A 21,952-nucleotide genomic window follows, 5' to 3' on the forward strand; every position below is an offset into this window, starting at 1 on the left:
TGGATGGGTGCCCATTTTTTTCCACTTGAGATTCCTCCTACACACACCCGTACGCATCCACCTGCATATAAGAGCCTTTGACATCTCTTCTGAGAAGGCTGAAGTGATAGGAGAGTTGTATTTCTGTAAAGTTGAAAGTAGGCCATATGCAGCAGGGATTACTGATGCAATCGTTGTTTCAAGGCTGCAGCTGAGGAAAACCCTCATCCCGTATAATGAAATAAAAATTTACCATTCATTCCAACAATAAAAACTGATAGATTCTTCTCAGGTATTCTTTTTTTTTTTTTTTTTTGGCAAATAATTTTTGTGCTGTATATCAAATTTGGGAACCTTTTTTTTTCCTTTAACACTCAACAAATGCTCAGAAATGTCTACACACCCTTATAAACAACAGAGGCAGCAGTAGATCCTTGCAAACAAATGCTCAAAAATAACTGCATGTCCACATTTTTTATTTTTTGCATTTATTTCCTTTCCTTCCCTCAAAAAGTGTTTTACTGTGCAGGTTACATCAGGTTAAAAGGATACTTCTGGATGAGTTTTATCAAGATTTGGAAAAATCTCCCAGGTTTTGTTTGCGGAAGTCTAATAACACTAACATCTCTCAGCCATGCAATTTTTTAGAACAGAGGTGGGCAAACATTTTGGCAGGAGGGCCGCATCATCTCTCTGACACTGTGTCGGGGGGGCAGGGAAAAAAGAATTAATTTACATTTCAAATTTGAATCAATTTACATAAATGAATGCATTAGAGATGGAATTTATAGGAATGAATGAATTTTACTAAGCTTATTTATAGTACACATGAAAAATATAATACAGGTGTGTAGAACCACATGAGAACTATGAACTATTTGCCACGCACCTCTTACATGGTGAAAACATACAGACCAAACCAGACCAAGCCAGAAACACATGGAGACATAAGTTGTTCAGAGGCCAGCGTGGGCTCCAACAGACTCTGATAAGCCAGAGGCTCCTTGGAGATTAGGGGCTTCCTGTGGGCCAAATTGGGTGGCCTGCTGGCTGGGGTTTGCCCACCCCTGTTTTAGAAGATGGAAGCCCAGGAAGCAATATGCTTTTGCTATGGATTGCCTTAACTTTAGGTGCTGTGCAAAGTGCTTGGATCAGAGAAGATTGGAAATGTGATATGTCAGAGCTCGATCCTGAGCTCTGTGCACCGGCTTACCGCCGGCACGCACCATTGCAAACGTGCTATAAGGCATGTTTGCGAGCCCTAACACTGGGCGAGTGTCCATGCTAGCCCAGTGCTGACTGGAGCTGAGCGAGCGCTGGGTGGGCGCCCGGCCTCCGTTGCTCAGCAGTCACACAGACCGCCAAGCAGCGGAGAGGAAAGCGGGGGCATGGCGGGAGGAGGTATTTTGGGGAGGAGGGTGGGGAGAGGGCAGGGCGGGAAGGCAGGAGGAGGGGAGAGGGTGGCGGGAGACACGCCAAGGGGAAGGGAAGGGAGGGATGTAGGACCAGTGGAGCTTTGCTCCACTACATCCAAAACCTCCGTGTCAGGCTCACTGCCCGACATGGAGGCTTTTACTTCGCCCATTGCGGGGCTACTCCTTTACCCCGGGGAAGGGGACAAAAGTCCCCTTCTCCCAAGGTGATGCCAGCAGCTGCCTTGGGTGTGTAGGATGCGGCAGCAGCCGTTTTCTGTGCCGCCGCAGCCGCACACCCCGGGCAGCTCAGGTTTGGGCTCTCAGTAGTGTTGGGGATGGATAGGCTTGCTTACAATCCGTGGTAATGCTAGAAAGGAAAAGTATCAGGAGTGCAAGGAATGAGCAAACTGCATTTCTAAGCTAAGCTTTATCCTGTATGTTAAGTTTCAGAAAGAAAAATAACACTTAACATTTAACATTAATTCCTCCATCCTAAACATACATGGAAGAGATCTCACGGGGATCCATGTTTTGTATAACAATGATGTGCATGTGGGCATGTATGGATTGCCAGAAAAGCACTTCAGGTATGTGAGAAATGACTTTCCTTCAAATCACCCAGGGTCCAAGAATTCAAGAGTATGGCAAGAGGCTAAGCTACTTGTTGGGGGTGGTAGTTCCCCCTTCCTCTCTCCTTTGGCATTGTCTGTGCTCGTAATTCGATTGCGTATTCAAAAACCCCAATAACAGAGGTCAAGGAATGGTGGGATAATAGTTGGGATGAAAGGTGTTGCAAAATGTCCTTTTCCTAACCATAAACAGTACTACGATAAGATTGATATCTGTTTTCTTGAGAGATTTGTTTTAGCATTCAATAACTTGAAAGTGAAGTGCATATTTACATGGGACATCAGAATGGTTGCAGGTTGCACAATCTGCCTGTAATGGAACTTGGAACAAATCATATGAAATTGGTTGATGTACTTCATCAATGGAAGGGCCTTGCTCAAATTGGCTATGACAGAGATGAGCAGATGAACAGTGTTGTCTTTGTGACCCTGTTCCTGTGGTTCTGAAACTTTCTAGTCTCCAGAGCCCTGTACACTCTTAAAAGGAGTCTTGGGGGAACCCCACCAACACATGTGTGGTGTCTTGGGGAGCCCTGGGGCACCAGCCCATGCACTGGGTGGCATAGTGCCAAGCGCAATACTGAATTCTGGTAAAGTACCAGAACAGAAGGGAAATGAGAAAGGAGAGCAATGAACCTGGGAGGCAGGAGGGACAGATGAGCAAACTGGGCAGCAGGCAGATGGCGGCCACTTATGCTAAGCTTATAGAGCTCCTGAAGGAGTCTCAAGTAGCTCGAGGGCTCGTAGGAGCACATTTTGAGAAGTGCTGCTCTATTCTATTTTAATCATGTTGTGTTCAAAAGTTTGCCAACAGAGTTTGACTCTCATAAAGAAAACCATTTCCAGGTTGTAAGAAACAGAGACGTGGCTGGTTACTGTTGAAAAAGGGATTGTGAACTATATGGACTTCAGTCTCTTCCAGTAGGGGGGCTATTCTTAGACCACATCGTTTAATGTGGCTTCCCTCTTTTATATTTTGTATCCAGTGCCTTGCCTGTACTGAAATGTGAACACTCCATAATAGGTATTGTTGATTCCAAAGGGCATTGTTAGTGAAGGCAGCCACCAGTGGTTTAGAGCAGCACATTTGTCAAACTACTGCCTGGAGAATAGAGTGGCTCCCAAGAAAGCAGAAGCAGGCCATTCCTGGTCAAGGTGTAAAAATGCATGAGTTTGTGTCCTGACATTCATGCATACAAAGTTTAAAAACCGCTCCCTTTGAATCATCTACCAGTTAAATAATTAGTTTAATGAGCTGAGAACAGAATTAAAAGGAAGCTGAAACTGGAATAATCTATGAAATACAAAGAAGGCAACCATACATTTCTAATGCTTTCTTCATGAAGTCAAATTTTTTTTAATATCATAATTAAACTCGCACATGCACACACCACATGCAGCTCTTGGGATGAATTATTCATTGCAACACAGCTCAGTGCGCACTCAAGGGTACCATATAATTCTTAATTAGTTGTGTTTTTTTTTAAATTCACAGTTATGAAGCCTGAACTGTCATAGCTGCTGCAGGAAACGCAGACACACTCAATTCAGACTGGATATTTGATCTGAGCTGCCAAACAATAGACAAATGAAAAGGAAGTATGGTGAATTGCAGTGTGTAGTGAACAAGTAATTCAGATAAGCTGATAATAGTGGAAAGCAGAATGAGAGCCTCACGTTCAGAGATACATTTGCTGCTAAGGGTGAAATTAAAGGACTAGATTTTGGATCATGCAGAATTAAGGTGAAATTGCACATCACAAAGCATGGGCTTCCCCTGTAATAATGGATAGGGAAGTATTTGCAAGGAGGTGAGTTGGGATGGGTAACCCTTCCTACAGCTGCCAATTACACAGGCCTACAAAACTGAGGGTCAGAAAAGTGTTTCCCAAACTTTATGGTGGCTTGAAATGAATTTCGGGTGCTGATTCAAAAAATGGCATCCGTTTTGCCCTATCACGTCTAGTTTGGAGATATAGTATAGCCTCAGTGAATGGTTCAAGCAGCTTCCACATGAGGAAGCCATGGTGTAGGCTTTCTCATGAGGAAGCTACTTGAACCATTCACTAAAGAGGCTATACTATATCTCCAAAACTAGACATGATAGGGCAAAACGGATGCCCTTGGAATCGGCACCCCAAATATACCCAGGAATTGGTGTAACGTTTAAGGAAGCAAAATGTGAGTTGGCCTGTGTTACCTTCTACAAATATCTGTTTTTGTTTTAATTATTTCCACCCTGGTGAACTCTGAGGCTGAAAGAAGCCTGATAGTAGGAGAAATAGTCAATGCACCTAATGACTGCAATAGTAGCCCTGCCTTTTCCCACCATTCTCTCCCCTCATTGCAGGCCAGTACTATGCAATTAAATAAATTTCATTTATAAAAATGTTTTTCCCCTTGTTTGTATACACATGGCTGCCATAATTCATATAATCATCTTCACATGGAGATACTAGTTGTTACAAATGGTGCCATCGTGTGAGTGTTGTTTGTCTGTGGAAGCCACCATGAATTTCTGAGACACTCACATGACAGCTGCTCATAAATGTGATCTGGCCCTAACTATAACTGTGTTTAGTACAAACTCTCCAACTGGGGACACATGCATGAAACATCTGAGTTGAACTTGAGCAGCTGCCTTTCAGGCTCTCTGTGGAAATGTTCAATTGAACTTTGTGGTTTGTTTTATTTATTTCTCCCAGCATTTATGGAACATCTGGATGGGACTTTCTGGACATACGCCCTATGTACTGGAAATCATACAGTAAATTTCTAACCTGTTTCTTTTACTTGTTCTTTTTTTACAGCTGTTCAGTTTTGTTTCCCTGCCCACTGATGTCCTGGAAATAGAGGTGAAGGACAAGTTTGCAAAGAGTCGGCCGATCATTAAACGTTTCTTGGGGAAGCTTTCCATGCCAGTGCAGCGGCTGTTGGAGAGACATGCCATAGGGTAAATTTGTTTGGCACGTCCTCCTATTATTTATTATTCTCATGATGAGGAGGAAAGTAACAAGTGCTAGTGAAATGACCCTCAGTTTTTAAAACGTGCTATTTTTATTTTTGGAAAGGAAATTATATTGTACTGCCTTGATTATTATGTTCTTTATAGAATGTTTAAAGTGGAAGATTTTGCAATCAACTTTGTAGCAAATGTTCTAGATGGGAGCAATGTTTGGTGTATCATATACACCACATGGTGTGATTCCCAAATGGGCGGGTCGCAACCCACCAGCCAGGAAAGCACTCCTCTATGGCCCCTTAAGGGGAAGGATGGAGCAATGGCAGCAATGCAATCCCCAGGATCGTGACATTGCCGGGGACAGAAGGCTTTTTTTTTTACTTACAGATGCTGGCCTCCAGGGGGTGCAGGGAACCCACAGATGCCTCTGCAGGGGACCCACATATGCCTCTGCAGGGTTTCCCAAGCCTTCAGTTGAGTGAAAATAATGCTCAGAAACCACTTCCAGTTTTGATTGTGAAACCAGAAGTGATTCCCAGTCATTATTTTTTCTCAGTCAGAGGCTTGGGGAGCCCTGCGGAGGCATCTGTGGGGCTTCCTGCACCGTTCCCCAAAGGCCAGCACAGACGACTGTAAGTTGTTTTTTTTAAACCCTTCTGATCCCAGCAGCAGTGCGATCCTGGGGATTGCATTGCTGCCATTGCCCTGCCCCCGCAAACACTTAAGAATATTTTTATATGACTTTTCAACAAAAAGTAGTTCACAAAGTGAACTATTTATAGTACACAGTGAAGTACAAGCTATGTAAATAAATTTTGATTTCACACAGTCAAGCCATAAAATTATTCCTGCAGTTGATGTATGAATGGACAGTTAGCTTGTGTTCTGATTATCTACATTTCCATTTCATAGGATGTGATTTTCTTTCTCCGTCAGTGGGGCTGTTGTCATCCACTGTATATGCTGTAGAAAAAATCATGGCCATACAGTGAAGAATCCTGGGACCCTAGCATTTTTAAATCTATGCAGTATGCTATCTCCCGCCTGTTTTATTGGTTCACTCGCAAAAGCTGGGAGAAGCGGGGGAAAAACATTTTAAGCAATATGATGCTTAAAAAGGTTTTCTCCCTTCTGTCATGACTATCTTTCTGCTTCTACTCTGACACATTGTGCGGTCAACTGAAATCACAAAATAGCAATGGATACAGAAATTTTCAGCATTTTTTGTGTACTAGAAATAGAGATGTGTACAGTTGTCTAGTTCGACCAAGCCGTGCTTTGCTATCCTGCTCCTTCCAAATGCAGAAGAAGGTGTTGTTGAGCAATTTACAAGGTTCCAGAATGACCCTCCCCGGTCGTGCTGTCCCTACACCAAGCATGTCACACTGGTTGCACTGTAATGCATCGGGGCATTCATTACAGGAATCTCTGAACAATTGCCCCGGGAATCCAAGGCACTGCAGAGGATTCTGAGACATGTTGTAGAGAGCCCATTCAGTTTCTGTAGCCCATTGACCTTTTGAACCTCCTTGTGGATCCACATGGACTGAATGTTACCTGGAATACACCAGCATTCCTCTGTGGTATTTGTTGCAAGGGAAGATTGGTAGTGGGTAGGTAAATTAAGTTTCAAAAAAGATTGTTTGCTATTACTGATCTTCTATTTTGGGAAAATCCCTGTTAAGTTTTTAAGAAACTCCAGGGGGCCCCAGGCCACAGAATGAAAACCACTGCTCTAGATCAAATTATTGTAATAAATAATATTAATTATTTGTAATTCATTTATTTGTGGTAGTAATACGACAAATGATTATAAATAATCTACTTGATTTCTTACAGGGACAGGGTTGTCAGCTACACTCTAGGACGTAGGCTGCCAACAGACCATGTCAGTGGCCAGCTGCAGTTTCGATTTGAGATAACTTCTTCAATCCATCCAGGTATTATCTTATAATTCTATATATAATTCTCTATAACAAGGGGCCAGACTCGGTGATATGCAGATTGTGTGACTGGGACCTGTGTATTTGGTTTTCTAAATATAAACAACCATACAGGGCCCTTTTCTGAATCAGAATCATGATGAGAGTAGAATATTTAACCCTTTGCCCCCATCATGTTTTCAGTCTGGATTTGTGTTAACCCCCCCCCCCCGCAGCCACCTCTAGGCTCAGGGGGTCAAATTAAAAATACTTAATTAGGAAGAAAACGATGTTTTTTATCTACCTTTTTCTCATTCATGTGTGTGAGGAGTCCCTTGGTTCTGTGCATGTTTAAGGTGGAGAGCATCTGACACCTTCTGTGGGTGTTTCCCCATTATTTCTAGGATTTGTAACAGCTTTCTTTTAAAAGTAATTAACGACCCAGTCCTAACAGAACTACCCGCACTGCAATACAGTGGCACCAAAACGGCTGCTGCTATGTCCTGCGCAGCTAGAGAGGCAGCTGGAGATCTCCTCGAAGTAACATTAATTCCCTTACTCCGTGTCAAGCCTCAGCAGCCTCCGTAGGTCTACTCACAGCTGTGCTAGCTCAATTGCTGGCGCAGAACAGAGTAGTCCCCTCTATGACTTTTAGGCCCATGAGGCAAGTTAGGATGTGGCAGAGGCCTCCTTCTCCGCCCTCCTCCCAGGCCTGAACCACCCTCCTCCCCACCCCATCACACACAGCTGGTCTGCATTCCTCCAGCCACCCGCTGTAGCACTTATCCGGGTTGGCAGGTGCAGCTCCAGTGTCAGTGCAGGTCTCTTCAGTGGCCACAATGTGGTTACTGCACGTTTGCAACCATGCACATGCCTGTCCCACCAGTGGGAGCCAGTGTAGGTTTGGGCTGTAAGGGAACTTAGAAAGGTGATAAAACAAAGGAACAATAGAGAGTAGGTAGTCTAAAAAACATATTACAGCAGAATTAAACATTAAAACAGTGGCAGCAGGAATCAAATCTATTGTTTTGGGAAGGCCCCATGAAAGTTAACAGTAACTGGGGGCCAGGCAGACCTCTTTTGGGAGACCATTCCATATTCTGGGTGCCAAAGCTCAAGCCAGTGAGTGTGCTGCACTTGTGCTTCACCCAGCAGCAGCATTTAGTGAAATAACTCATTTTCTTTTTGCTTCCAGCAGATGACGAAGAGGTCTCTCTTACTGCAGATCCTGAGTCAGCTGAATTCCAGGAAAGCCCCATGAATATCTCAGCAGAGGAAATCCTTGGTGAGCCTCCGTGCACGAGCACAGTGAGCTCAGAAAGTGCAGCCCCAGAGAAGCTACATGGATGCCGGGTGATCTGCATCAATGTTGATAACTCTGGTGCCGGGGAGCTCACCCAGAACAACTTCTTAAAAGAAGAGCTAGCAGGAAATGGGGAAGTGGATGCAGTGCCAGCAGACATGGCTGATCCCTTGGAATCCATCCCAAGGGAAATGATGCCTTCCCTGAGTGCTATGGACCTCACCGAGCAACTGGCTCTGCTGGTGTGCACGCCCCCCGAATCTGAAGTTAGGGAAAATAAGGTCAATTCTGTAACTCAGGGAGACAGTGACATCTTTACCAGCATAGAAGCCCTGTCTATTGATGAGGTGAGTGGAGATTCACAAGTGGTCAAGGATCTAGAGAAGAGTCAAGATGATGAAGGGGCTTTGGCCCAAGAGGAGGAGGTGGCAGAGGAGGAAGAGGAGGAGAACAAGCTACAGCTAAGAACGATGGTGAAAAGAAAGAACAGGCCTTGCTCTTTGCCTGTGTCAGAACTTGAGACAGTGATAGCATCTGCCTGTGGGGAACCCGAGACTCCTCGTACGCACTACATAAGGATCCACAATCTCCTGCACAGTTTGCCTTCAGCGCAAATGAACAATGATAACGGAGAAGGAGAGGATGGAGAAGAAGAGGAGGGACAGGGCAGTGTGGAAAATGATGAAGAATTGACAGTCAGGGAAGTGTCAGAAAAGGACCTGGTCAGCGAGGCAGAAACAGTGTTGGCAGAACCTCCCCTGGAAGCCAGTGTGGAAGAGAACTTTGTCCGTGGAACTGTACCTCGTAGCACCTCCATTGAGCATCTTTCTGACTTAAACGAACAACTGCTGGATGGTGAGGGACCAAGAACTGAAAGTGAGAGTGAACTGAGCCCAAGACCCAATGGTGACACTGAGTGCGAAATGTGTGACACCTCCTGCTACAGCCCATCCTGTTACAGCACATCCTGTTACAGCACTTCATGTTATAGCACTTCCTGTTATAGCACTTCCGGTCAGGAGAGTACCAATCGGTTCTCAAGCCATACCCGGTTCTCCTCTGTTGAGAGCGCAAGGATTTCTGAGAGCACAGTTTTTTCTTCACAGGATGATGAGGAAGAGGAAAACAGCGCTTTTGAGTCAGTGCCGGACTCGGTGCAAAGCCCTGAGCTTGACAGGGAGCAGGTGGATGGCTCCACCCACTGGCCTGAGGAACTGGTAGCTCATGGAGTGAATCTGCAGAGAACAGCAGAAAGTATAGAGTCTCCAGTAGCAGGCCCAAGCAACAGAAGAGAAGGTTAGATTTGGAGAAGCAATACCTTGATTATCTATCCCAGGCATTACCAGAGATAACAAATAATCAAGGTGTGATCATTCAAGGGATGCTGTGTTTCATTTGGGAAGTAAGACATAAAGCCCTACTTAGGAAGAAAAGAATTAAATATTTGTGTCAACAGTTCTTTTTGGATAAAGCAATAGTGGTAGGCACAGCAAAAGATGGCCGAGTTGAACTTCTAAAAATAGTCCTTTCATTGAAATATGCAAAGGAGGAAGTGAGCTCCCACACACATAGCTGAATATCATGCAGATCGCTGCAGGGTAGATGCAGAAATTTAGAGTTCCTGCCTTGTAATCTGGTCATTCCACACATACCTTTTAAATCTCCAGATTCTTTGGGAGAGGAGGCAGTTTTGCTGCCTTTCATCCTTCCCTGGTTCTGGTATCCACCTCTCATCTTCAACTGCTGCATGGCACACCTGGTGCCTGCTCAACACAGCAGATAGGGGAGGGAGGTGTGTGGCAGAACTATGGAGCAAAAGAGGGTTTTAGAGCTGCCTCATCTCTCACAGCTTCAGATTTAAAGGTATGTGTTTGGTTGAGACAAGATTGGAATTGTCAGGACCCCCAAACTCTCTGTTTATTTCAGTGGCTCCCCCTCCCCCCACTTTATGTATAACAAATTCCACTTCATCTGACACATCAGTGTATGTGTATGGGGGGGGGGATGGAAAGAGAGATTAGTAGCCCAATCTGAACTAACTTTCCAGCACCAATGCAGCCTTGCATTGAATGCACACTGCATCCTGTGGTGGAAGGGGGGCACTCACAGAGCCCTCCTCAAGGTAAGGGAACATTTGTTGGGGCTTGCCTTGGGGCTGCATTACAGCTGCATCGTTGCTGGAAAGTTCGTTAGGATTGGGAGGTAAGTGAAGGGCTACATCCTCATCTGGTGTATTAAGCTGCTGCAGTTTACAATGTGTGAGGATCTGGCTCAATGGAACTTTGTGTGCCAAATCTAAATTCTTTTGCGTATTTGGAGGCCTTATTCTTCACATAATGGAAACACCATGGGTGCTGAGACTCTGGCATTGCAGCAATAGGTATATAAATTGATGGTGAATTGAGCATACCTTGTATCATTGTGGTGGAATGCTGGTCTCTCCAGCTTTTGGACATTAGCAGTTATTATGCCTCTACCTTCCTCCTGTATACCTTGAACTCCATTCTAGTTTCACCAGCAGTAAAATTCCCTCAAATTTTCATTTAAGCATTCAAAGGAGTTCCGTAGAACTCCTTTGTTTTGTCTTAATTTGTTGTTGTACTTGTGTATTGAACTTCTCTGATATTTTGTTGATTTTGTTAGCTGTCTTGTCTATTCTTTATAGAAAGGAAGGCAGGGTAATTTGTTTGAGAAACAATAAAAATAAACATTGACTGCAATGTTTGTTTTGGATTAATTAAAACAAAGGACATGACATCTCCTTAGGTTTTTATCCACTAGTGAATGTCCAAGGGCTGATTCAACATAAGACATTGTTCATCCACACAAGCAGTCCCAACCATTCTTGGGTACGTGCTCTCTAGAGCAGTGATTTTCAACCTTTTTCATCTCGTGGCACACTGACAAGACATCAAAATTGTCAAGGCACACCATCAGGTTTTTGACAATTTACAAGGCACACCATGCTGCCAGTGGGGGGCTCACATCCCCATTAACCCTACTAATAAATGATCTTCCCCCAAATTCTTGTGGCACACCTGTGGACCACTCATTGCACACCAGTGTGCCACGGCACAGTGGTTGAAAGTGGCTTCCCTAGAGAGTTATACTATATAAACCAGGCAATCACAGGTATGAACTGCAGCAACTCTCACAAACATGGCAGCTGCAGGAGCTGGAAGGCAATTGGCTGCACCCAAATGCATCTGGCTGGCTGTTAGAATGTGTGACTTGATTGCACTTCATCTGATCTAGCAAGGCAGTTGCAATATTCTTGCATGTCTACATCATGACTGTGTCTATGATAGCCTGGTTAATCATTATATTTGCCCATATATCTATGCACCCAAAAACAGTTTAGGACTGTTCACATGGATAAAAGTGTATTTATCTGTTCACTGTGCACTTTGCACTCCCCACACCAGCACTGATACAGTTTTCTGAGTATTAGCTGTGGTGTGGGGAGGAGCTTCAGCTTTGCTTCTCCATTCTGGTGCAAGGGTTCTCATCTCTGCATTACAAGACACAGTGCTGCCACAGCTCTCACACCACTGAAATAATATGAAAAACCAATCTAATTTGATTAGGGCCTGTGGTTTTACTGTGGTTAACTATATAAATAAATGGCAGGCATGAAGTCTGGTGACATAATGGTAAATTTGAGTAGGAGTGATAGTTGTGACAGATCTTAAAGCTAAGGTTTATTGTATCACACTTTTTTCAGCATGTAAAAAAGTGCAACGCACATCTATGTTTTCTTTAGTGAATTCTACTTAGGTCATTCTTGTGGTTGTGATATCATGGAAGATCACAGAACTATACATATAACTGGGGGGGGGGAAATAGAGGCCAATTATTTTATGTTCTTAATTTTTCTGCATTCTATTTAGGTTTATAATTTCTTTATATGTAATTACAATTTTATATTGTTTAAATGAATAAGCACCAGCTATGGCTGTTCGAATTTTTGATATGATGCTAAAGGACAACAGCTTCATTTGTTACAAACGATCTCAAGTCTATAGACTGGAAGCATTTTGACGTAAAGAATTTCTAAGCCAGTAATAATTCTGTTTTAATTTGCTTAAGAATAACAGTATAAAGCTCTGTAGTGATGTCACAACTAAAAGCATTTTTTTCTTCTTTATGTTTTTTATTTACATTTGTCTTATAACATCCTGAATTAAATAGGGAGAAATGACAAGCAATGGGATAAAATGAATTAAACTTTGGGATTGGGAAAAAGTTCACTGGATCCTTGAATTCAAAAAATGCTCCATTATGGGTTTCAGGTTCTCACAGTACTTTTTTTTCCCATTAGGAAAAAAAAAAAAGACAAAAACAAAAGTGCTGTACTATCTGAAAATAGTTGGCGTTCCTCATCTAAATTCTAATGGTTTCAGACATCATGAGTGACAATTTGCTTATGTCACCAAGGCTTTACCAAGGCTTTGAATGTTAGCATTCAAAAAATTCTTCAACCTCTGTTTGCTCTGTATCTCTTCTGTATTTCAGCTGACTTCTTCTTTAACTCAAGTCCCTCTGTGTGTCTTTCTGTCTTCTGCTGTCCTTCTCCCATCTCGTTCCTTCTTGTGCCCTGATCTTTCTCTCACTTTCCTCTGTCTCTTCTTTTATAGAACACCAGTGTGTATCTGGAGAAGTTGGGGACTGAACCTAACCCATCATTCCTTAATTGGGGTTAGATTGTCACCCATCATACCTTACTGTGTATTAAATCCCAAGGTCTTTTCTTTGGCTTCATGTTTCAATAGCTCTTGGCCGTGTGCTATATTTTATTTCAAACAGTGCTTCAACATTAAGCTTTGCCAAAGCAGCTAATATACCAGATTTCTGTGAGCCCTTATCTTCCAGTCATTTGTGTTTGTTCTAGTGCATTTATAACCACTGTGTGGCCCATCCATGAATGAATATGAACATCTTGACTGTCTTATCCATAGGTGATTGCCCTTTACTCCATAATTCTCAACCAATCAACCAGCTTCCTTCCCTGAGGCCTGACCACCATCACTACCCAACCATTGATGAGCCTCTTCCGCCAAGTAAGCTTCAGTTTTAAAAAAATATTACTTTTTGCCTCCATTTTTCCTGTTTATCTAAAAGTTTTACCAGTATTCCTCTGTAATCATCGAAGAACATATAAAGCCTCCCTGTTCCCTCCCTGGATATATTTCACTAGCCTTTTTGAAACTCTGATCTTTTGCCTGAGGCAAATTTATTTTGAATTTAACTTTATGCAAAACAAGTTGCTCACACTGAGGAGTGAAGCTAGAGGTTTTGTGGGCCTAGATAGAACCCCACTGAACATTTGTGTCTCCTGATTGTTGCTGAGGTGGTATCCTGTCTGGGTCTGTGGACTGGAGGCAAGTGGATAATTCAGTAGGTGGTCAAGCAGGAGGGACATAACCAAATATCTGAACAGATTCCACACTGAGGAACCTACTTACCTTTTCCTGCCCAGTTAAGGTCTGCTGGCTTCACCCAGATATGTGTAAGCACAGATAGTCACAAGGGTGTGGGTCCTGGAGTAGAATCCAGATGTTTCAGTTACATATGTATAAGTGAACACTTACCTTTCTGCCACTTTTGACTTGCTTATACCTAAAGGAGAACCTAGTGGGATGCGTTAACAGACATTGTCCAACAGAGGGCGTACTTATAACACAGAACACGGTTTATCGCCTTTCAAGTTCAAGTTATTATTAATTGGTTGTAGAAAGAGTCCATTATAGAAAGCGTCCAGTGTCTTTAAAACCAAGTAAGTTTGAAAAAATAGCTCTATCGTTGCTTTGCAGCCTGTGCAAAGGGTTGATTTACTTGGTTTTCTGTGACCTTCATAAATAATTCGTCGGCCAACTGAGCTGTTGGTATTCCCCAGCTTCGTTGCTGGGTTTGATTCTGACCTTGTTGACGGATACAGGCAGGAGAAGATCTCAAGCACCTGGAGTCCAGAAGGCCTACTAGAAATTGACTGTATGTTAAGAGGGAACAAAGAAATAAGAAAAGTTTGTATAATAGGCAAATATTTCCCTCCTTCGTAATCTTTTCAAAACATTTTGCAGATGAGGGCAAATTAAATTTCAGATTACAGCCAGATAACCTGCTGTTAAGGCTGCTATTGAAGATGAATATTAAATATACTCTGTATGGATTCTATACCTAAATCTGTGAAGATTTATGTGAGTTCTATGGCTATTTTGCGACCTGAGAGCCCTTCAGTATGCCCTTCTTCATCCACAAACAGACCAATAAGAAGTGTTTATTAAGAAATTTAATCAATACAAAACCCTATTGTACTATTGTTTATCAACATGAGCATAAAGAGGCCTTCACTACAGTACTGCTATTTACGTCACTATTCTTCCAGTGGCTCTATATTACATGACCCGGGATATGTTTTTATAGTACCAATTGAATATTTGCTGCCAACATAAAATTATTTAAATCTCCACTTGATCTGAAAGTCATGTGGAAGCAACAATTTTCCATAAGACGAGCTTTTAAAAGTATGAGCTGCCATAAGATTGAAGGATTTATTTCATTTTTCTGCTTTTTTTATCCCCGATGCCTGCATTGCTTCCTAACAACAAATAAATCACTCTTAAGCAGCTAGAATATTTTTAAATCAGAAAGTGTGGACACTATTGGATCCTTGATTTCACAGGGAGTGAGTTGTGTCAATCTGAAGTTATTTTCCCAGTAACAGCCTGAGAATTGTGGTCAGCATAATGGAAACCCTCCTGAAAAAAGTCTGATCATTTGGGAGAATATATAAGACAACAGAATATTCACAATAGCTACGGTATTTTGGGTCAGAGCCATGAGAACAGAATCTTACTATATCTTCTAGAGAAGGCATTCTGATATATCCACAGGCCTCAGTCCAACTAAAATGAGTTGTTAACTAGACCCAGTTGAAACAAACAGTCTCATTGCTTTCAAGGGGATTTAAGCCACAGTGCTAAACAAAACTTACATAGAGAATAAGACCTTTTGAGTAGTGGAATTTACTGATGAATAAATAATGCACAAGATGAGGCTGTTCAACTGCAGTTCTGTACACAGTTACTTGAGAGCAAGCCCCATTGAACTCATCAAGATTTGTTTCTGAATAAATATACATAAACTTGGGCTGTAAATCATGACTAGGTAGCTGCAGTGCTTAATATATGGGCAAAACAGCAGCAAGGGGTCTTTAATGAAATCAACAAGTCCCTGACTTCTTTCAATTTGTAACCAAATCATGTTCTCTGTAGCCATATAAAAACAGTTGCTGAGGGGCTAACACAAAAAATAAGGGGACAGATATCCCCTGCCCTCTTTTGGTCACTTGTGATCATCTTGACATGATGTTCTGCTTAACTCACAGGCATACATACCTGGCTGCCAGTATAGTCCTGTTTAGGTGCTTCATATGTTATATATTTCCTACACGCAAACAGTCTCTGTGTTATACATGAAATGGACCCAGACCAAAGCTCTTTTTTTGTCACAAGTATATTGTAATAAGTTCAGGTCTTCAGTGTTTACTAGTTGTGTTTTAAATAGGTACATGTAGCATAATGTATGGAGTATATTTACAATCCTTCCCCACTGCTTGTCATGCCAGTATGGTGTTTTCCAATTAAGCTAGCAATTTCTAGCTTTAGGCTTTACAGTTGGCATTAAAAATTGTATGTGACATGTGAAGGCTTTCTACATGATTCATTGTGTAATTACACATAGTTATAGGCTGGCTGGCCATAATAATTCCCAAGTGCTTACTTTCGAGCAGGGGTATCCAAAGTCTTTGGCAGAAGGGCCACATTGTCTCTCAGACACTGTGTCGGGGGCCGGGGGGGAAGAATTAATTTAAATTTAAAATTTGAATAAATTTACATGTTTACATAAATGAATACATTAAAGATGAACTTATGAATGAATGAAGGTCTTGCAATAGCTCAAGGCCTATAAAAGGCCTTGCACAAAGCAAGGCTGGCCTGTCCTTTGCTGCTGCTACTGCATCACAGATGTGAAACAACAAGCAGCGGGGGGAGCCCTCACCCCACAGCTCACGCGAGAGGTCAAACAGTCTCCCTCAAGCTGAGAGCAGTTGTATTGGGCCAGTGTGGGCTCCAACAAATCTCCGGAGGGCCAGAGGCTCATTGGAGTCTGGGGGCTCCCTGAGGGCCTCATTGAGAGGCCTCGAAGGCCGCAAATGGCCCCAGGGCCGGGGTTTGGGCACCCCTGCTTTAGAGTCTGGGTAGGAAATGGTGGGAATTAAGATCCAAAACATTGCATGTGTGTGTGTGTTTTAAATAACAAAATTACTGATTTGGAGCTCCAAGTATTCCATATGGTGGCTTCTCGCTTTCTATATATAGCAAATTATTTGTCTTCTCAGTGAATGCTCTGCATGCTCTTGATTGTCTGCAAAATTTACCCTTAAATTTTGGAGTGTTTTCACATGAATCTTCAAACTCTTTATGAATAATAAGGCAAATAATGGAATCCAGCATCATTTCCCAGATTTCTTGATGCCATCAAAATTCTGCATTATTTAAAATATATATATATATACACATAGTTTTGACACACTAGTTTAGATCCTGGAGCAATTTGGACTTGCAGGATCTCCACTGTATATGCAGAGTTATCATATATACAAGAATTCAGTTTCAAAGAAAGGGCAGCTTCACCACCAAGTGCTGTTTGCTTGTGTCCTTAAGATTGAGGATTGATTCAAAAATACAGAAAGTACAATTGCAAAAATGGTGTTAGGGTGAATCTGCACAGGAGAGCTTCCCCTGAGATTAGTTTTCCTTTCCCAGCTCATCTGAACCTCCCATTCCACCTGGTGACACCACCTGAGCTTTAGATCTGCACTGTTACTCTGTCAGCACTATAGTTATCAGTAATGGCAAGGCTAGTGCAGGTGAGGCAGTGCACGCAGTCCTGGTAGGATTTTGGCATCATATCATGCCAGCTTTTGGATGGAGCATCGCCTGTGCCTCTGGATTAATGCTAAGGTGATGAACTGGAAACGCAGGTGCTCCTTTGTGGATGTGCCCAAACAGTAAGTTGCATGGAATTCTGTCACTTCTTAAATCTGACTTTCACTTAGAGACTTGCTTTCATAGAAACTCTATAAATGTACTGTGTGATAGATGAAGCAGGTTTTTTTCCCCTATATGAATGCATTCTATTAGCTGTATGTTTGGGGGTATAAGATATACATTTCTGTGTTTCCTTAATAGTCTGGATTTCTGGGTACCCACAGATCAATTACCTCCAATTTTGTCTTTTCTAATTTTGTAAAAACGTATAATTCAAGACTGGGAAGCTCGAATAGACAGCCATGGACGCGTTTTCTACGTAGACCATGTAAATCGAACCACAACTTGGCAGCGTCCCACTGCGGCAGCTACTCCTGATGGAATACGCAGATCAGGCTCAATCCAGCAAATGGAGCAACTCAATCGACGGTAAGTTATTTTCCTCTGAAGCTCTGGATTATGCCAGTGGGCATCATCCAGTGAAGGATTTCCAGGACAAGCCTTTCAACATAGTAGCATCAAGACTCCCTACTGGGTTGTGCTACCTCTTCATTGCTGTCATTTCAGGGGAAAATTGTTCTCTTTCAGAAAGTCCCCTGTAAGGCCTGCCTGAGATCCTTCAAATTTTCAGTGGTGGTTTCTGTCTTATAGGTTCAATTCTATTTTCTTCTTTTTTTGACCTTGTTGGTTATTGTCTTATTTTTTATATTTTTGTTTTTAGAGTTCCCACATGTCCAACATTTCATTCCACCCTTCTGTGTGCTGATGAGTCTACATAGGCATACAGTCAACAACTCTCATTCATGAGTAAGATGCTTAAAAAAATAATCCAGGCATTACCAAGGCATCGAAGAAGGCATTTTAATGCTGTTCATCCACATGGGATGATATTACGTTTTAAAAACCCATCCCAAAAGCAGGCATGATCCTCCAGCATACGGCAAGTTAATAGCAGAGTATCATTGAGATAAGTGTGTGCATTAGGAGGTTTATCCCTGGATTTGTACAAAAAAAATCTTTCATTGTCCTCAGTCCAGGTCAAACGAAGCAGAGAGGAATAAACAAGTATGCGTGCTTTTCTCTTTCTCTTTTTTCATGTAGATTTCATTTTTAAACTGCAACGTTATTCTTTACCCCAACACAGGAAATGTTTTTATTTTCTCTTCCTCTCGCTTACTAAAATGGTATCATTTTCCATTGAAACAACCAGTTCTGGATTGTGTCTCCTCTAATTATGCACCTTAAAAGAGTATTCTAGCTAGCTGAGGTTTGACTTGTTCTTTAAATATGTCAGGTGGCTATCTTCTGGCTGCCAAGTGGAAAGGAGACAAAAAAGCAATGTCAAAATTTCTGCCTTCTAAGACAGTCAAAAAGAATGGGAGTTCCTTGGTATGATGTAGGAAAGGAAGCCACACCAGAAATTTAAGTAATTTCCTGTAACTGCCCATCTGAAAATATCTGTTCTGCATCAGGAATCATCACAGCAAGGAGGACTTCTCCCAAGCACACTAACAGCAAGTGTCTTATAACCATGGGTGCAATCCTAACCCACTTTCCTGCACCAAGGGTTATACAACTTTGAGGTAAGGGAACAAACATTGCCATACCTTGAGGAGGCTTCCATCACTGCCCCCCCCCAACTGCAGGATGCAGCACATACTCCACTGGCACAGCTATGCCAGTGCTGGAAAGTTGGTTAGGACTGTGCCCTATTTTTATTTAATTGGTTTATTTAATGAACTCATACCCCATCTTTCCCCCCAGTAAGAGTACTCAACTGTAGGTCTTCAGATTGCAGCTAGGGCTCCACATCTATAAAAATACACATGTATACCCCACAGGCACCATCATAACATATCTCATATGAATAAATGTTAGGACGCCATGGTCAGTTCAGGTTCCCAGCACATGTACATGTGATATAATAGGTGTGCACCCTTCGCATGATGGTGTGCATCATCATCAAGAATATTTATATACCACTTTTCAACCACATGGGGTTTAATAAAAATATCATACATGAAGCAGCTCAGAGATCAATGGAAAAACAGTTATTTTGCCTTGTAGAAGGTAGGACTCTTTATTTTTAATTCTTTTTTGTGCATGTTTTTGTTTTGCCCATTTGCTTTACTGCATATTGATTTAATAAGTAAAACGTGGTGCGTCATTCTTTTTTCTAAGATATTTTAGGGCAGGGTTGTCAAACTCAAGGGTCAAAAAGCATTCATGATGCCTGCTGAGGGTCAGCAGTGACCATTAAGCAGATGGCAAGAAATAAGCACTTTGTTCTCACACAGATACTCACTAGCTGCAAATGCCAGAAGGGAAAATATGCAAATCTGGATCATATTTTCAAGAAATGCAAGAGCAAAAGTGGCAGTCTGACTTCTACTGAGGTGTCACTTCACAGCTCAAAAACTGGGAGGTATTCTGCAAAGTGACATCTTGGTGGAAGCAGAGCTGCTGAATGGGCAGTCCATGTGATAATTGGGCTCTCCCAGCACCTCAGCAGTGTCGCCCCTTTTGTCGGGTCCTTCCCTGATAGCATTCCTTGCTTTCTGAGCCTCCTTCTGTCTCTCTGTCTCAGAGCTTCAGCCAGGGTGACTGGATACAGTGGAGGACAGAGTGCTTGTAAGCTTAACTATTGTATAGAACAGGGGTGCTCAATAGGTAGATCGCGATCTACCGGTAGATCGTGAGGCAAAATGAGTAGATCGCGGAGTGCCGGCCCCCCCCTTCAGGTGCCTCTGGAAGGAAACGCTGGGAGTAAGGCCCATTGTACTCACTGACTAGGCATGTCTAGTCAGGAGTAAGTCCTGTTATACTCAGTGGGGCTCAAGGTACACCAACATACAGTGTACACATAAATGTTATATGTTATGATGGCGTGAACATTGTAAAAAAAACTCTGTTAGATCTCCGGGCCTTGCTGGGTTTCAAAGTAGCTCTCGAGCCAAAAAAGTGCGAGCACCCCTGGTATAGAAGAAGGGATTTTGACAGGTACAGCTCAACATGGAAGGCTTTAAAAAGCTGCACCTGCCAAAATCCCCACTTCTATACAATGGTTAAAGGTATAGGCACTCTGTTCTCCACTGTATCTAGTCACCCTGGCCTCAGCAGAAGCAGTGCTGCTAAAAGGGCAGCACATGGAGACACCAATCATCACATGGACAAGAGAAAGAACATCTACGGGCCTTATGCAGCCCACAAACCTTCTGTTTTACACCCCGTTTTAGGGGATATTATGTGCTTAGGGCTACCTTTTGGCATATGCTTTTCATCATGTTCAGTAAGAGATTTTCATTAGGGGCTATTTTCTCAGATTGGATTCCCCAATGGAATGTAAGCACATTACAACTGAAAAATTGTCAAGTCCCATGGCTTCTTTGCACAAAGAACTTTCTGCTAATTCTTTAATCTGTGTTTTAAAAGATGTAAATAGCTAAAAATAGCAAGTAGGCCGTCAAGTCTCAGGAGTGCCCTGCTTGAAATGGTAGAGATTTTCTAGAATGTAAGTGAATGGGTCTCATGCTTGGATATTGCATCCAAGTTTGCCAAAATGAAGTAGGAAAAAATTATATAGGATAGATGAATTATGTGTAGAAAGTTATCGCATGTTAAATGCGTTTCCCTGAAACCAGCAAGACTGATCTGGATACTTCCATATGATCTACCCATCACCCATCCCATGAAAATCCTGCAGTACAGTATGGAATCCAGCCTTTAGAAAGCAACAGCCGTCTCACACCAGTAGCAAATACATATCTTGGCTTGGTCAAGATATAGTCAGTCCTGGTTGCTGGAGCAAAACACCTGCAAGAATTTGCACAGATAATTCCAGTCTCTGCTGTTTCTGGTGTACATTTGTCCTTTGCTGCAGAAGTATATGGTCTTGGAGTTCTTCAGCATTCAGAGTTGCTCCTGGACTCCTGTGTGTTAGTTGTAGTAAGGAGCACCTTGTTCAGTCTAAAATTTGGAGCCTTTGCAGGTACAGACTTCATCACAGTTGATAAATCATTTTTCATCTTCAGCTTGTACTTTTGAAATCTGACTGCTTTGGGCTGTAACTGTCAAAACTAAGGACACGTAAAACCTCCAGAGCAATTTTGTTAGTCTTACAGAAATTTTTTTAGCTTCTCTTGAAATTCCTGAGTAGGAACCTCCAAATTCACCTCAAAACTTTGCTTGAGGCAAAATGTGGTGGTGACTCAAGTTGAAGCCTTTTACCCAAAAGACTGTTCATCTGCTTGTTTTCAGACTCACTTTATGTTGTCTGCACACGAAGCTAAATAGCTAAAAAGAAAGATGATCTTTTGACACTTCTCTCCAGAACTCAGCGCCTACATTTTTCGAGCCTTAGAAAATGCCAGAACAGGTTTTTAAATTCGTACAGTTCTTCTTTACCTTTTAATGCCCTTTCATTTCAACCAGGAAGTGGAATATCTCAGCACCAAAAACACTCTTCTGTGGTATTTTCAGTCCAGCTAAATTTATGACATATTACAAATGTGTATTTGCTTGGGTTTCCTAGACTGAAGTTCCCATTATTGCATTCTTTCTGTACTTGAATGTCATGCTGAATAAAATTTTCATTCTGTTGGTCAAGGAATGCAATTGGGACTCCACTATTTGAGTATTTTAGAACTAGTGTGGAGCAGTCTAAAATTATTCTTCTGAATAAAACAATGT

General features: G+C 42.2%; 1 protein-coding gene across 2 annotated transcripts in view; it reads left to right on the forward strand.

Moving 5' to 3' along the window:
- Window positions 1–21,952, forward strand: part of HECW1 (HECT, C2 and WW domain containing E3 ubiquitin protein ligase 1) — a 171,815-nt gene that overhangs the window by 88,130 nt on the left and 61,733 nt on the right. Inside the window, exons 6-10 of one of the 2 annotated variants that reach the window (XM_066627949.1) lie at window positions 4,834–4,976; window positions 6,825–6,925; window positions 8,106–9,506; window positions 13,169–13,270; window positions 17,542–17,692. In XM_066627949.1, the coding sequence (XP_066484046.1) occupies window positions 4,834–4,976; window positions 6,825–6,925; window positions 8,106–9,506; window positions 13,169–13,270; window positions 17,542–17,692 (1,898 nt within the window). The remainder of the gene's footprint in view (window positions 1–4,833; window positions 4,977–6,824; window positions 6,926–8,105; window positions 9,507–13,168; window positions 13,271–17,541; window positions 17,693–21,952) is intronic. The other variant, XM_066627950.1, reaches the window with a different exon arrangement.

The sequence above is a fragment of the Tiliqua scincoides genome, chromosome 5 (genome assembly GCF_035046505.1).
Source record: "Tiliqua scincoides isolate rTilSci1 chromosome 5, rTilSci1.hap2, whole genome shotgun sequence".
Classification (NCBI taxonomy): Eukaryota; Metazoa; Chordata; class Lepidosauria; order Squamata; family Scincidae; genus Tiliqua; species Tiliqua scincoides.